We start from the raw sequence: 17586 nt of genomic DNA, 5'->3' as shown, positions 1-17586 counted from the left end.
CAGTCCAGTCTGACTGAGGCAAGAAACCAAAAGGAGATTTGCCGTGATCAGGCACATACCAGTGACAGGTCTACATCATCACTAGGGTTGTAAATCTTACACATTATCACTATGTTACAGTGGAGTACGTCGGCCTGGAGCTTTGAGGCTTTGTCTCTGTGTCAGTGTCTGTAAACCAGATTGGCTGTGTTGAATGAGAATCCTCTCGACTGGCTGGCATGTCGTTTGTGAGGTTTGTCCTCTCCCTCCGCCCCCCCCCCCGCCCCGCTCACTCATTGATTCTCCGCCCACATATCTGAAAACGGCAGCTCTTCCATGGCTCCTACTGTGACATGGGATGGGGGAGTGGGCTGCCAAATGGATCCAGGGATGAGCTAAGAGAAGTTTCCAAAGGAGGCTGCAGAGAGAGGGGAGAGGAGGAAGAGCATAATTAGGGTTCACATGGATAGAAAATGGAGCGTTCAGAGTGCAGCAGAAGTTTGTTCTAGCAACTTGCCCCTTTGAAACCTCTGTGCATTGTTAAAAATTCAGTACATTCCTCTATATTGGTCTTTATCTCTTAACGCATCATGAAGTTGTTTGTCCTTTGTGCTGAGTCTTAAAAACAAAGGAGTTTCAAAGATCCAGCAAAGCTCAACTATTGGGCTCAAAGCCCCTCTGAATCCGTATGAAACCCCTGACTCCTCCAGACCTACTCTGCCCGGTGTGGCCGAGCTCTCACCATGTAATACACTGTATCAATCACAGCACAACAACCTGCAACAAACAATAATGTAGTATGAAGCTCTGGCTGAATTAATAAGTAAGAGGATAATTGCAGTGCATGAAAATTACTGCAAAGAGAGTTTTTGTGAGACTTTAAAGTTGGACATCATGAAAACTCCTCAAAAGTAATGCCAAATCATCTTGCAGTATAATATCTGCATACCATGTAAGATCAAGAGCAAAAGAGCAAGATGGCAGCACCTGTATCAGGATTATGTTAGCTTTATATTTCTGCAACTGGAGGAAGTGGGGACATGTTGTACATCCTTATATACAGTCTATAGTTGCAGCGAGGACATTTACAAAATATAAATATATTTATTATAATATACCTACTAAAATATTACACAGTGGAGAGCAGCTATATAAATCATATATCAAAATGATGACATTAGGTAAAACAGCATGTAATGAGAAGCCTGTTTTCCTTAATGTCATTATCTCTCACTCTATCTCTCTCTCTCTCTCGAAACAACAGATGTGGCCAGATGGTTTCCCTGACAATTAGCCATCCTGAAATGACACCAACTGTCAGTGGAAGAGCAGACGTTCCTTTGTCAGACTGTTTTCAGCTCTAAAGGCCTCATTTTCTGATCGCCAAATAAGACAAACCACCTGTCTAGACACAGGCAGACGTATCATGGCACCGGAGTGACCCTGGACCAGCAAATAAGAGAGAGGCATCGATATGACAAGAGGCTTGTACAGCCATGGAGGGAACCACCCCTTTGATAGAAATCATTTTACATGAGCTCCCTGTGGAGCCGTCATCATTAAAGGGATAGTTCACAGAAAAATGAAAGCTCACTCATCATCTACTCACCGCTATGCCAATAGATGGGTGGGTGAAGTGTTTGATTCCAGAAAACCCTTAAGGAGTCTCAGGAGTAAACTATGTTGCAGCCAAATCCGATACAATTGAAGTAATTGAGGCTTAAAACATGGTGTAAATGATGCCGTTTTCACTCGAATATGAATATTGGGGCTTGTGGACACTTGGATGACATCACACGAGCAGTTTGGAGGCATGTTATGTTCTTTCTATTGTTTTGTTACTTCTGAAGTTAAAGTCGCCTGGTACTTCAATTGTATCGGATACGGCTGCAACACTGTTTACCCCTGAGACTCCTAAAGTGTTTTGTGGATTCAAACACTTCACCCTACCCCATATTTCGGTGAGCTATCCCTTTAAGGGCTGACGGGATAAAGGGAAAGCTAGAACGGGAAAAATTTGTTCCTCACTTTGCTCTGTCTGTTACACACAGAGTTTCATTCATATTGTAACTCAAAGCTACGGTTCAGCTGGCGGGCATCACACAGAGCCCTGAATAAAGCTTTTCAAGGGTGGGCACCATCACAAGAGAGTTTCATAGCTGCTAACCAGGCTTACCAAGACAGTGTTTCAGGGCAGCCAAAGTGTTGCTGACAAAAGGATGAAATTTAATTTCAAGGCTTTCTGGCAGAAAGGCTTTCCCTGGCTTCACTTTTCAGTTGCAGGTTTTGTCTGGTTGAGGCAGGTTTCAGAAAAGGTAATAGTTTGGGTTAAAATAGACCCTTTCAGGAGGCTGAAGGCTTTGAAGCTCCACTTCTCCCATGTGTGCTACCTCTTAGAGTCTGAAACCTGGCAGCCTCATATTTGCGTTGACCAACTTTGATGACATTTTGGTGAGTTGAGAAGAAAGGGCGGCGCTGACAGTTTATTATAAAGATATACCAACAACCAGCAGCTGAGAGGGAGGAGGGCATGTCTACAATCTCCCTCCACAAAGCTCTGCAGATGTTACAACAAACCCCTGCAACCCCTGAGAGAGCTATGGCTCTGGGCTGTGGAAGACATCATCTTTACCTTTCAAAGACAACACAGCCTGCTGGAAAAAACATCAAAAATACTGTAGTGTCTAAAAAATACAAGATGTATGTGCAGCACCTTTCCCAAACGTTACAGGGTTGTGTACAAGAGGCTTGTTTAACAGACTGTGAAGTAATGCAATGCACAATAGTGATGGATGAAGATGGCCCTACATGTATGAGCCCTACATGTATGAGTTTCATTTAACTTTTAAATTTCTGCACTGTGTGAATTTGTTACTTTACTTTGCCTCAGGTTGACCCCCCCCTTCATTCAATATTAAGCAGATATTAAGGTTTTCTACAGGAATGACTTATAGAAATATTCAGAAGACATGGAGCACACATACAGAGCAGAGCAGGTGAATTATGCTGCAGGTGCGCAGTTCTTTATCCTTTTTGTTCCACCATGAAACTAACTAAATTTGTTGGAGCCCATTTGATCTGACAGGAATTTCACCTCTCCACGCTCGAGTTGAGTGTTAAGCATGACTAACTGGTTTTCTTAATCCAGTTTTATGTAACAACATTTTACCCTTTGCTCAGCACTTTATCCAAAAAACACAAGAAAATCATGTCAAATTTGTGATAGCTGCGTTACTCCACAGTTGTGGTATAAGTTAATTTATTCAGCTCTTGTGTTCATTGAATAAACGGCATTCTTGTACAACATTATTTCACTGCTCTGGCTTTTTAAATCAGATTTTTCTGTGCTGCGTGTGATTATTCTTTCACAGTGAGCAAAGTAAGAGGAATCAAACCGACAGCATCCTTTTAATCTTATAACCTACATGTACAAAAAGAAAATGTATTTATTTATTTATTAACTTCAAGTTCAATGTCAATCTATTTAAGTGTTTTCTATCAAGTTGAGTAACTGTGAATAATTAAAATCACCTGAGAGTGAATAGATCAAATAAATTGTGTGTTTGTGTAAATATTTTTGTATAACTTGTCTTGAACTTTATTTAATTGAAATACATAAAGTCACCGTTTTAGGCAGACTTCTTTTTTGAGAGAGACACTGAAGAGCCTGAGAGCACTGAGCTAAACCACGTCACTGTAGAAGTCACCACTGTTAACTCTATCATATCAATTCAATTCCACTGATTAATATCTTGAAATGATTTTCTATAAATTGTCAACTTAATGGAATAAATAAATAGAAACCAAGCTGTGAGCACAACACTGATGCGTTATCACCTCTGAACCTGATATTGTGATTTTGTGGAGAAATGGAGCAACATTAGCATGTATAGGCTCTTTAGCTACTAAATGCAGTATTCACATGATACAATGAGTAAATACTTTTCCAATTCGTTTGGTTTTCTATGGACATATTTTGCTTATTGTGTGAACAACAGCATTTTCAACAGTGATTTGCAAACTAAGTAATGTGATTCTATGTTGAGTGTGAAATGTTATTATGGGGCTTTGAGTCTGCCGCAGACAGATTAGCCTGGTGCAGACAGTGGGGCCCCACAGCCAAGGAGTAAACGTGTTACCAGTCCAAGCTTTGTTTCACTCTTTTCCACTCTCATTTCTTTATCTGTGATCGGTAGCTTTTATCCGCAGTGTTTTTAAGGCCAGTGTAATCTGTGGCCGGAGGTGTAATGTTTCTGGGTTGTGCGTCCGTACGTCCATCTCATTATTTGGAAGCTGATATCTCGGGAGTGCAGTAAGTAGATTCCTTGAAATTTGACACAAATATTCGCTCGGAACATTTTGGTGGTCGAAGGTCAAAGGTTACTGTGACCACATCCGTTACCTTTTAGTTTTTTTAACTCACCAGTACTTTGCTATCACCATTGCACTTAAGTTATTACCATCATCGTAGTTGTCTGCCGTTTGCAAGTATGTATTTGGTTTTAATATGTTAAATCTTTTGTAATCTGTATATAAAACTTGAAATGTATGACTTATCCGTGGAGAACGGCATTACAAAACTTTTTCTCGAGAAGTCTTACGCTCATTATGACAACTACCTAAAAAGATGAAATTAAGTTTTACATCCAAAGGTCAACGGTCAACTTACCTGTTGTACCACAAAGCTCTGCAAAGACAGTTTAGTGGGTATCATTTAATGACACATCCCAGGAACAGGAGGGGGTGAAGACTGTGACCATATTTCCTGTTGGCGGTCGAGATAAGTTTAGCTTCGTATCTGTGAAAGATCTCAGCTCCCGTCTCAGTTGTCCGTCCTCATCTTTATTACATGTCACTCATTCTTTTCTCCACTCTGTCTTTGTCCATTTAATTACCTCTGTTATCTTAAGATCTTGAGATTTAAAGAACCCACTGGTTGTAAAGGTTTAAGATTAAGATTAAGATGCATTTATTAGTCCCAAACACATGCACAGAGACACTCATGCAGGTAGGGAAATTGAATCTCTGCTTTTGACCCATCTGGTGCAGGACACACAGAGCAGTGAGCGACCATGTACGGCGCTCGGGGAGCAGATGTTGGGGGAGTAAGGTGCCTTGCTCAGGGGCACTAGACAGGGTAGGGAGACTCTTGGATTTTTGGACAGATCAATCCAGGTTCGTCTTTTTGTTGTCTGGAGTCGAACCAGAGACGAACCAGAGACCTTTCTGCCGATAGTCCAAGTTTCTGCCACTAGACCACGCCTCTCAAGAAATCCCTAATGTGACTAATGTGAGAACCTTGTAAGGGTTGTGTTGAACTCCGCTCCAGTTGCTCAGATCAGAGACAAGAGTCAAGCTTATTTGTATTATCATCCTCTTTTGGAAAGTTTCTGTGAGATCGATATTTAATTTTTGGTAAATTTATTGGAGATGAGTCAGACTTGAGAGGCGTTGTGTGTGAGAGACATAAGGCTCCGCTAAATCACAGCAGAATTGTAAATATGTCAGGATAATTGTCCAGTGAGAGGAGCTCCGAGTGTGTGTGGAGGACGCATGAGGAGAGACCAGCATGAGGGCATCTGCATTAGCTGCTGCAGTAGTTAATTAAGTACGGTCATATTTTCTATTTTGACCATTGAAATGTGCACAATTTCATCTTCAGATTTTGTTCTGAAAATCAAAAGAGTCTTTGAGTGAAAATCAAGGAACCAGCACAGCAGATTATGTTGAAATTCCTGTTGAGATATTTTCATCTTGGTCAAATCAGTCAGTCAAGACGACCTCCTGAGTTCCCTAGTCCACAGTTCCTGCTATCTCTACATGCCCTATCAGCTCTTTTCATCCAATCACAAGCCGACACGCTGGCTTTGAGCCAGTCACCTGTAAGCTGACAAAGTTTAAAATGTTCTCTCCCCATCCTGTCATTCAGCTGTCAGTGACCTGCCTCCATCCCTGCAGCACCTCAACTGACTGGGTCATCGCCCTTCATCATGCATCCATGTTTCATTCCTAAAAACCACAACCAGGTTCTAGGCTCTGGGGAGGAAAGCTCCTTCTGTCCAAAGCACCTTATTCACAACAACCACCTCCACGGTGTTCTACTTCCTTCTGGGATAGTCTATTCCCCCCGTTGACAATATATCTATTTTACTCATTCTACTTTGTTTCTCTTTAAGTCCTTTCTCATTGAACTAGAGCCACGAGCATGCATTATTAAAATCATGTTCGTACTGCGTGACGTGTTTGGAGAAATACAGTTGCCAATGGCCTTTTAAGTCGATGGACGTGCATCACCTCTTCAGTGATCTCCCACCACATCACCACCTCATCACACTTCTCATTTCTCCCTTTTCATGCCCGAAACACCCTGTTATCGCTCCTCCAGTCCAGAACCCTGGGTGTCCTGCCTCCATCACCTCTGAAAACCCTGTAACCATGTGGATCTCAGGTGTTTTATGAGACCAACAAATTAGCCTGTCCTTGTCGCCTGTAGAGAGTCAGAGTCTGCTGAACTGGCAAATGACATTTGCATTGCTCTGTCAACACGGGTGTCAAACAGGAGTTTAATTATTTCTCTTTACCAGTCAATTGCGTCCCAAGTCTCTATTTAATACAGTTTAATTTGATCCAACATGCTTCACTGCCATGAATGTCAGCACAAACATTGACACTTATAAGTTGAGTTACAATGATGCGAGGGCACAATAACTAAGAAAACTAAATAAAGGAAGTTATAGCATCCTGGTGGTCAGAAGGATTGAGACACAAGGTTTGAGGCTTTTGGTCACATTTCATCATCACTTCCCCTTCCTTCTATTTCTCATCACTCCCTTATTCGGGAAGTTTATGCCTCAAAAAAAGGGTTGGTTTGTGGTGCCTGGAACCTCAGTGTGTTTGAGTTTGCGTACGCAGAGAATTCAATAATTATATATTATTTGTAATCTTTATTTTAACTGGAGAGCAGCCAAAATTCAGTCTTGCTTTATTATGTAACTGCTGCCCTTGTTCTTTCGTTGCTGTTGGATAATGACATGGTTCACTGTTCAGGGTTTGCATGGGAACGCTTTTCCTGGACGGTTAGATGTGCTCTTGTGTTACTCTATGACCTCAGCTGAATTTCATTTCATTTAAGGTTTTAGTCTTTAGAGAACAACCTATTTTTTTCTCCCTCAAACATGCACACACCACACACTTGTACTTCTATCTTTGTCAGAACCCTCAGTGGTTAGGGTTAGCCCTAGCCCTAAAAAAAGCCTTTGAAAAAGGGAGAACTCATCATTTTGTCAGGCATGAACCATGATACTAGACATGCTACGATTCCAGCATCTGAAACACCTCCAATGATGCAAATGGGGCGGGGATCAGCAAGTACGCAAATCTATGTACTGATCCGATGACACACTTTTGTGTATTAGTTTCACTCAGGTAAAAATACAAAATTTTCCTAACCCAGAAATGACTTTTTCTTCATTGTCCAAAACACTAGTTGCTGTTCGTTATTGGTCGATATGCAAAGGCTGGGACGCAATAAATGACACCAGAACATCTCTATTCAAAACTTATTGTAGTGAGTAAAAACAAGTTTTAATAGAAACAACAGCAGCAGCATGAATGGTCAGAGAGCGATTGTGAGCCTCTCATATTACAACAATGACTTCATTTACTTATTTAGATATAGCTGGTGCATAATAAATATTTGATGGCAAAAACAAGGTCATTGTTTGGGCTGAATTCTATTTTTGGTCCGAAGCATTTATGCCAACAGAGATTTTAGCATATAGAGCGAATGGTTGTGTAGTTATATTTTATTTTTATTAATAAAGGCTCTGCACCTGGACGCTCGGTGAATAAGAGGAGCACGGTAAAAACATCCAGACACGTGTTCTTCCTCTTGTTTGAGAAGTGAATTACTAGGCAGCACATTGGAAACGACTACAGCAACAAGCAGGCTGCAATTTCACTTAAATACTGCAGATCTCCTCTTATTCTGGGAGAATGAGCGCTGCCAGGATGCTGCTGCTGAATATAGGTCATGATCTTGAATAATGGAGTCCAATGGAAAACCTGAGTGAAATGGCTGGAAGGTGCTCGGTGCCTCTGGCTCGGAATACAAAATCATGGAAAACTAAGGCACGAATCATCCATCAAAAAACTTTGTGCCCTGTGAGCCTTCACTAACACAATTTAGGAGTTTAAAAATATATGTGCATAATGTATGTGTGTCTGTATATCTGCATGTTTTACATTGTGGATGACGTTTCATCCAATTGATGGGTATCTTTTTTATCCAGGTAGTTACAGGGAATAGTTGAAATCCATCTCTACAGTGAAACTAAATGTGTTAGCGTCAGCTAAATGAAATGTAATGTAATGAAATGTAATGTTACACTTTGATGCCATAAAAACCAGAACAGGCTTCAACTGTTGAATCCAGGTCAACAGAGATGGACTGAGCCAGTTTATTGATGGCTGAATAATAAACGTGTTTACTGGAGCCCTCATTCAAAAAAGCAGGGCAGCAAATCAACAGTGTCTATCAATAAAACCACACACAGCCACTAGCAATTGCACTTGGATCTCAACCTTCATGTGTGTCATGGAGGACATGCATGGCCTCGGACTGTATACGCCCATTTTACCTAAACCCACTCCTGACAGAAATGCACAGACAACTTGTTGACACTCACACACTCACACAAACTTTCTTGTTACTCACTTCTGCTCAGGAGCTGCAGGTTGCGGACCTCTTCTCTGACCTGCAGCTGGAGGACTTGTTGGAGGACCTCCTGCCTCAGCGTCTCCTGCACGATCCCCATCCTCTCCAGCTTCTCCCCGTTCAAGCGCAGCAAAGCCCGTCCTGCCAAGTGGAGGATGTGTAGAGTGATTAGGATTTCACTCATCTAGAGAAATAGCCCTCTCTGCACGGCATTAATATGACCATAAGAGCTGAGGTAATTCGATTTAGCCTGTGGAAATCAATCATTTAAGTCAATCAGATGGTGGAATTATTGCTAACACTTATATTACACTATAACTATAACACCATACATTTCAAGTGATTATTTATGTATGGCAATTGACGTCAATAATTTAACTATAACTGCATATTACTCCATTATTAAGTAGTCATTAGATGCATTAGTGCGTTTTAGAGCATTTTACATCCAAATACTGCTAATAAATGCGAAACTAGAGCGACCTAAAGTGTTTCCAAATAATTAAGTAAATTTGTCAGTGCAGTGTGACTGTATATCAAGTTCATGCACAGACACAGACGTGCTCCACAGAACCTTAAACAAATCAATCAAGCAATATCTTCTTAAAATACTCATTCTGTCGGTCAGTGATACAAACACTCCTCTATAATGTGTCCAGGTTCAAAACACAGCCTGCTCTCTGAGGAGCTTTTATCTTCCTGCAGGTTTTCTCAAATTCTTCCAACAAGTGCAATCAACAGGGAAAGGAGACTATTCATTTCCTCTCATATGCTGAGAATATGTCTGCAATTGTACATTGGATATTTTCAGATGTCTAACTTAGATCTCCCAATGAGGTGTTTATTTTCTGGTGGGCTCGGTGGCCTGGCAGTAAAAGACGGTGGCGTGGGCAGGATTACTCGTGCTGGCTGTTTGCTGTGGCTGAGCCTTGCTACAGAGTTTGGCAGTGAACCCTGTGGGACACCCCCATTTAACATACCATTACCCACAGTAAGCAGCTTTTATAAGCAAGCTGCTCTCACACAAACACAAAGAATATGTGAAAAACGTGAGACAAACACAGGTTACCATGGCTAGGGGAGCTATGTCCTTCACCAGTTCAGAGAGAAGAGGAATCCATCATATCAGCAGCCTCTCCGTAAGATGTCCAAATCATAATTAGACTCATTACTCATGCAGCTCACTCTCTGTACCAATCATTCCCATTTTCTTCCCTTGGACATTAGTACACCCCTCTGTCTGTTGGTTCATCTCTTTAGTTCCCTATATGTGCATTATGTATGTGCTGCAGAGGAACAGTCCCCCAAGTAATGTATGCTTTCACGTAGTATGTGCTTCATACACATACTACACACACAGAGTTGTTTCTGCTAATTTTTTCATCCACAGCAGCCAATAAGCATAAGAGAGCAGAGAGAGCAAGAGAAAGAGAGATTACAGACAAGAAAAGAACAGAGTAAAGGAGAAGATGACCAGAAGAATGTTAGTGAAATGAGAACTGGAGTCCTTGTCCTTTGTTCCTCTTCTGAGCCCATGAAATATACATGTCCTTAATAGAGAGCTGGCAGTCATATTTTATAAAACAGGTTGGAGGTTGGAGAACAGACTGGGAGTTGCAACAGTGATGGACTCAGGTAGGTCTGTTGTGACCCCAAGTAGTTCCAGGCCTGGTCTAAGTGCTCTGAAAGCATGTGTATAAGAAACTGAGTGACTGCAGTACTACAACAAACTAGAAGTACTGCCCTGTGGTTGCATGCCTCCATCAACCAGTGCAGGTTCAGTCTACAATTTTTTACGAGAGTCCAACTGGTCAAGATTGGAATAAGTTCCCTCAATGGAGACTTTTCTTATGTCCAAGAGACCAAAACATGTTTTGTTGGGTCACCGTGACTGTGACCTTTGAAAACCCAAATCGAATCAGTACATTTTTCAGTCTAAGTGACCACTGGTGACAAATTTGAGATGATTCTCTTGACACGTTATATAAAACATATTCACAAGGTAAAAAAGAGTTATGTGAGGTCACAGAGACCTAAACGTTTGACTGCTAGAAAATAATCAGTCTTTGAGTCCAAGGGAACATGATCACGAAATTTAAAGAAATTCCCTCAAGGTGTTCTTGAGCTGCTGCATTAATAAGACCAAAAACTGTGTTCACAGTGAGCTTGACCTTTGAACTTTGACCACCATCATTTAATCCTCGAGCCAAACTGACCAAGAAGAATGGGACGAATGAAGAACCTGAAAACATTATGCCTCTGACCACCGGATTTTTCATCTGCATGGAGACATCACAATCTTTGGAGTTGTACCACATTGCTCTATAACCTCCATATTCCTCTTTTGGAATAATTTTACCTCAATTATGTGTTCTTGACAGTCTTCCCATGTTTTCAACCGTTTGTCTCAGTTCACTGAACTGCTGACCAATGCACTCTCACAAATCAAAGCTCACAAGGCTATGTCTGCTCCAATCATCATTTCATTCTTTATATGCGACTCTAACTGTGCACAAAGTCGCTCGCACACTCTCGAGGTAAAACACATTTGATCAAGGTATTGAACGTTTGAGAAATCCTGTACTGAATCCAATCTCTTAGAGTGGCACTGAAGTAGGAGCTAAAGTTTGATTATCGGGACAGAGCTAGAGTTCTGTACTTTGACCCCGTTTCTCCAATCAGCAGAGAAGAGGGAACTTTTATCGTTAACAAAGCTTTGTTGAAGTTGAGTGATTGATTCTTTGATGGCAGCGGACAGACTGAACATTATATCAGCAAGCAGCTATAATTATGGTTTTCTTCTTCCATCCCATGTCTTTGAGATATGAGACGCAGCTCTCAGTGGAACTAGACAGGCCAAACGAGGACAGAACTGTGAACTAGTCCCTTTACAACCAAAGGGGCTGAACAATGAGCACAATAGCCACGTCCACTGTGGGCAAGGCATAAAAAAACAGTTAACTCTCATTATGTATTATTGGATGTGTGTGTATGTTTGTGTGTGTGTGTTTATTTACTTCTCTTCAGAGTCCAGGTGACCTCTTTTTCTAGCCCATAGAGCTGAACAGTATATTGTGTTAGCACAACTACCTACGCCCTATGGGATACAACAACAATAGTTGTTAATTTATTTTGTGCACAGTTACACATTTCTGTGCACAAACACACTCATCAACCTATTCTTCCCAACCCCGCTAAAGTTTTCAAAGATGTGACTGCCAACAGTATGCACCAGAAATACCACTGCTGTCAGTCTCTCTCTCTCTCTCTCTCTCTCTCTCTCTCTCTCTCTCTCTCTCTCTCTCTCTCTCTCTCTCTCTCCCCCTCTGTCTCTCTATGTGTGTATGAGCCCTGAAATGAGACAAAGCAGATGAATGGAGCTCAAATCAATTCCCTTCAGACAGACTTAATACAGGTCCTATAATAATTGCCTGCAGATAGGGAAAGAAGTGCTGTCGAAGGAGAGGAAGAAAAAAAAAAGAGGCACAAAAACAAAAGCTGTTTCAATAGCGATTGCTTCTCTCAATTTGGCTTCAAAATAAACTGCTTATTAACAATGTCTCTAGGCAAATGGGAAGCAGGCCCGGGAACATAATGACGCTGAAAGGAGGGGGGGAAAGCAATCCAAGAGGGAGAAAGGTAAAGGCTTCCTTATAAGAGAACAACCTTTAGATTAAACCTTTGATAGGCCACCAATTCAGTCCCTGCTTTCCCTGAAGGCCTGCATAATGTATCACCTCTCTGTCAGCCTGTATATACAGTAGCATCAAGGTTGAGTGTGTTGCCCTCCAGCTACATTTTGCATGTAACTCACTACGTTTATTTCACTTCCACTCTGGGTAAATGTATATACTGTATATTCGCTCGATATATCTTCATCCTGTCTGGCTTATTTGGCACACGTGGCATTAAATTGTGACCCGTGTCAGGATACGACCTTCGATAAGATGAATAGAACATTAATGCAAGGTGTAAATTCATGCCGCAGCAGCTGGACTGTAATTCTATCTGTAAGATTACATCCGAAGGTGGTTTAACCTGCGTTTTTATCAGATCTCACTCTATAAACGTACTGACCGACCGCAGATGACAGTTTATTGACTGACAGCTGAGGTGCTGAAGTCGAACCTGCTGAGCGACTGTATGGCTGCAGTTTCTCATGGCAGAGCGGACGGAATGTGGAGAGCAATAAATAAATGAAATCAGTAGGTGTGAATGCAGTCGTGCCATTATTCAGAGAACCAATCTAGGCACAGACCACATCAATAATACCAGGGGATATGAATAGACAGGGCTTCTGTCACTAAATCCCATTCACACCATGGCCCAACTTTCCCTGTCAAGCTTTCATCTGCCACTATTGACTTTTGATTAATATACACTGCTTTTTAATTACCAAAATACTTCTTTAACTAAAATTACACTAAAATCTGCTGCAGTTATATTTAGACAGTTGACTTTAAATGACACTGGCATCTAAGTTAATTATTTAACATATGAAAAGTTCAAATCACTTCAGTCTGTGTTTTCTGCAGCTGCCTCACTTGATCTTATTGGAGCTTTCAGCGGCTAACGACATAAAACTTTTTAAATATGCTAGTTGCAGTGCAATTGCTGTTGTGTGATGTGTAACTTTATAAATCTAGACTTTACATATCTTATCTTATGTTATTGGTAAACTATATTTACGCATTTCTGATGATCCTGTAGATCCCAGCTGAAACATAGACTGCATTTAAAACCCTGGATGGGTCTCCAGTGCACCACAGGTTTGACATACAGAGTTAAACAACCATTCACATTCACATAGACTGAAATAAAATGATTGGACCAACTTCAAACGTATCTGGATCACAGGTGTTCTGCAAAAGGAAGAGAAGGCGGCATGCTGTGACTGCTTATCAGTACGAAGAGTAAATCACAAGGCAACTAATTTCCTTCACATATATATTACTGTGTGGTGAAAATGCCTGGCAGTCAATTTCCTACCCTTGACCGCCAGCAGACAGAATTATCTAAATGTAAAATATTTGTAATATAAGAGCCAGTAAAAGCATGAGGAAAGATGAAAGCATGAGTTAACTGTGAGAGCGAGAGACACTGAAGAAGCTTCACGGACCTCAGGCAACTTGTTTCACGGTAATGGTGCCCTTACACTGGGACACTGAGAGAACCACTTTACTATTACTTTTGGGTCAGTAGACAAAGATGATACACAGACACACACAGACACACACAGACACACACTCACTCCATGTCTTCAGCGCTGCTGAGATCCAACATCCTTCTTTGTTTGAAAAAGGCAGAGACTTTTGTACGGAGAACATTTACTAACAACATAAGTTAACACATTTCCCCCAAGCCGCTCCCCCTGTGTGTGTGTTTGAAAGGACATAAATAAAAGTGATCACATCAGAGCAACTTGAACTGTGACGGTGGCAGCGTTGTTAGCCCTGAAGCCAGTGTGTGTGTGTGTATATATTTGCCTGTGTGTTTATGTGTTTGTATGCAAATTTGAGTGGTGGCTAACCCCACGGCACAGAACAGCAATCTGTTCTCAGCAAGACACAAAAAAAGAAACTCCTCTACCGTGTGGTCTGTCATGGCCGTCTGACAGTGTGTGTTAATAAATCTGTGTGTTTGTTATTCTCGCTCGCAAGTGGCATGTATTTGTGTGGGCTCATTCCCAAATAAATGCACGTGTGCGTGTGTGTGTGTGTGAGTGTGTGTGTGTGGGTTAGGATGTTGTTTATGTTGAACTTGAAACACGATAACCTCCCATTTTTTCCGCAGCTTTCCCTTTCTTCTCCTAAAATAGGCCGCACGCCTTTTCGTTACCTCACATGAATGCCTTCTCAATCTCCTTTGGAGAGATTTGGGTGTAAACCTGTTTCCAGTTGAAAAGGCTAAGCCCTGGAACCACAAACCTAAAAATAATACGTGCGTGAGATTTGGTAAGCCTTTTACGGCATTGCCTTGAAATGTCTTAGTCCGCAGGAGATTCACGGAGGTCAATGAGCAAGGTCCTAAAGATATTAAAGGATTCTTTTCTGCACAAGTGTTACTGTTGATGTGGATCTTCCGTGCCTTGGTCTGTGCTGTAAGGTGTGAGGGACAAACTGCACAGATTTAGCTCGGTTCAAAAACCGGACTCCCGTGTTTGAGGCTGGTCTGAAACCTCAGCCGTCCCACTGAGCCAAATCAAGTCGCTATATTTAAAAGTTCCCCACTGAGCTGTGATGGACGGACATCTTCTAATGGAGACAAAGTGATGGTAAAACACAGTACATACTTAGCTGTATGTGTGCTGGACATGAATTTGAAGGGTTAATTCAAATTGTCCATCTGAACAACTCATGGCCAAAATCGGATTCTTTCAGAATCTCTCAGGGGAAATCTACAGTTTTTTTTTTTTTTTATTCTGTCTAATATGCTTTAGATGAGACAGGAACAAATCCCAGTGTGTTTGGTGGACAAGAAAAAAAACGTATAGACTCCAAAACTTCACAGATATAATCCAAACCAAGAGTCAAAGTGGGTTTTTACTTAATTATTTGAGTACCCGCAACAAGTAATTTACATAATGTTTTTAGCAGGTAGTCTCAGTGAAATACAGATGGCATGTTTGTGTGGCTTGGCATTTTGTCCCCAATCACCTATTTTTATGCACATATAACACATAACACTTATCAGTGTTAATAAGGTCGATTTGAGATGTTCTAAACCTATATCCTTAAATCACTTTCATTTGATTTACACTGTCAAGATTCATTACAACAAACTAAGAAATGATGCCTGACAATGCTGTGCAATCAGCGTGGTGCGTTGTGGACTGTACCTGTGATGGCGTGATGAGAGAAGGCCTCGACGTAGGTTAGGTAGTTGTGAGGACAGTGTTTCTTAAGCCACTTGCAGACGTCCTGCTGAGTCCACAGCACCACAGGTTTGGACAGACTGGAGAGTGTCGGACTGGTGTGATACACAGTGAAGGCTTCACCCGGACGCAGCTACAGAAACACACAGGACGCAGAGATCATTCCAGGTTAGTGCAGGTACAGTAGTAGTTGTGCAATGTCAGTGAGTGTAGGTATATGTGTGCGTATTGGCAAGTTCCACAATTTTCAGATGATCGCCGTGGAAATGCTCTGTAGTTTTTTAAATTAACACAACATGCAGAATTGTCTCATTAATGTTAAAACTGTTGCGGCGTGTTTGAATGTCAAAGTTTGCAAGAAAATCCCTTTGGATTGTCAAATAAATCAGTACAACGGAGTATCAGATCCATTTAGAGCGAGAATAACGTAATAATAATAATAATATTATGAGAAAAAATATGTATAATAAGGAGAACAAATTCTAATGGGCTCTTGTTGCTGTTAACTGGTAATAGCTTTGTAATTTCACTTATTTCTTCTCAATTACAACTTTCTTCTCATATTATAACATCATTATTGGTGAAATTTCTAATTTTCTTTTGATATGGACCCAATACTCATATGTCATATATCAGAAATGGAAAAGTGCATGAAATAAAGCTAGAGGATATAACAGTATTTTGTAAGTTAAAGTGTTATATCTCTTTTTTATACCAGCTACAAGCCAAATCATTACTGTACTGCTACCTATGTAATAAGCTTAAACCTAACCCACTGTAGCAGTGAATTGTGTGTTGAGGTTTGTAGGCACAGATGGACAAACAGCTGCTGTTCTTCTGATTAAAGGGCTCCCAGATATCCCCCTTTCAAAGAGAGTGAAGTTCCACTGCTTCCTTTTCTCACACATAACATTATTTTGAATCTGTACTACACTATACTGTCAACAACTCATCTTGATGCGCTATCTACATTCCACTGGTTATTCCCACCACCAGCATGGCTGCAGACGCTGTGTCCTATTGTGTCTGGCACGGTCATTCCCCCGAGGTAATTCACCCAGACAGCAGTGTCTTCATTATGCAGTCTGCATAATATTAGAGTGACTCTTGTCATCTCTATATTTCAACTTCTCGTCTTTACCCCTCTCATCCTCCATTTCTGTCTTTTCTTCTTCACATGCTTCTCCTTCGCGGCCCATCCTCTGTGCTTCAATGTGCAGGGTATTAATACGGACGTTAATAAAGTCACTACCGTTTCAGATGGGCAGAAGACTCAACCAGTTGTCCTCTCAGCTATCCCTCTCCCTCTCTCTCTCTTTTTGTGTTGAGAGACTTAACTCTCATATCTAATCCTTTCATTCAAGCTGTGACTGAGCCAACTCCGCAACAAAGGACTTGGCTGATTTTCAACAGAGGAACACTGAAGTGCTGCCAAATGTTCCACATCATAACTGACTGCGTTTAATGGGATTGTGTATGCTGAAATTGTCGCACACACAAACGAAAGATGCACTTCTAATTGTGGCTTCAGATCGAAAGTTGTCCGCTGTTAACGACACAACGTGTACTTCCAAACCTCCATGTCTCAAAACGTGATAGAAGCAGGTTCATAACCTTTCATAACCATCAAATCTTTGCCAGCTGCTGTAATGAGACCTCCTCCTGTCGATTTAAGCACCAATCAGCCCCATCAAGTTCTGCTTGGTCCACTCGCTAAGTGTGTTCTGCTTTGTAGGCCGTAATTGGAAACAACTCCATTTTCCCTGCCCCAGTGTGTTTCCTTATTACGCGCATGCAAATACATCCCGACTCGACAGAGCGTTGAGGCCATTTTAATAACCCAAATTTACTGCTCAGCCCCGTCATTAATTGAGATCTAGTTGGGTAAAGGTGTGGAAACGCTCCCTCTCGTGGGTGATTGAGTGTGGACAGGAGAGGGTAAGAATGGTCCCTCATCTTTATGGAGAATAACTGACTCCACAGAACCCTGAAGCTGCATCGACCCTGCTGCACAAAG

General features: G+C 41.4%; 1 protein-coding gene across 2 annotated transcripts in view; it reads right to left on the bottom strand.

Annotated features, from left to right (window-relative positions):
* Positions 1-262: 262 nt before the first annotated feature.
* Positions 263-17586, bottom strand: part of samd10b (sterile alpha motif domain containing 10b) — a 47874-nt gene continuing 30550 nt past the window's right edge. For both annotated transcript variants that reach the window (XM_062391143.1, XM_062391142.1), the window contains exons 3-5: positions 15534-15702; positions 8696-8836; positions 263-397 (exon numbers count right to left, since the gene is read on the bottom strand). In XM_062391143.1, coding sequence (XP_062247127.1) covers positions 375-397; positions 8696-8836; positions 15534-15702 — 333 coding nt within the window. In that variant the 3' untranslated portion in view covers positions 263-374. The remainder of the gene's footprint in view (positions 398-8695; positions 8837-15533; positions 15703-17586) is intronic.

The sequence above is a fragment of the Platichthys flesus genome, chromosome 7 (genome assembly GCF_949316205.1).
Source record: "Platichthys flesus chromosome 7, fPlaFle2.1, whole genome shotgun sequence".
Classification (NCBI taxonomy): domain Eukaryota; kingdom Metazoa; phylum Chordata; class Actinopteri; order Pleuronectiformes; family Pleuronectidae; genus Platichthys; species Platichthys flesus.
This window is presented reverse-complemented; position numbering and strand designations above follow the sequence as displayed.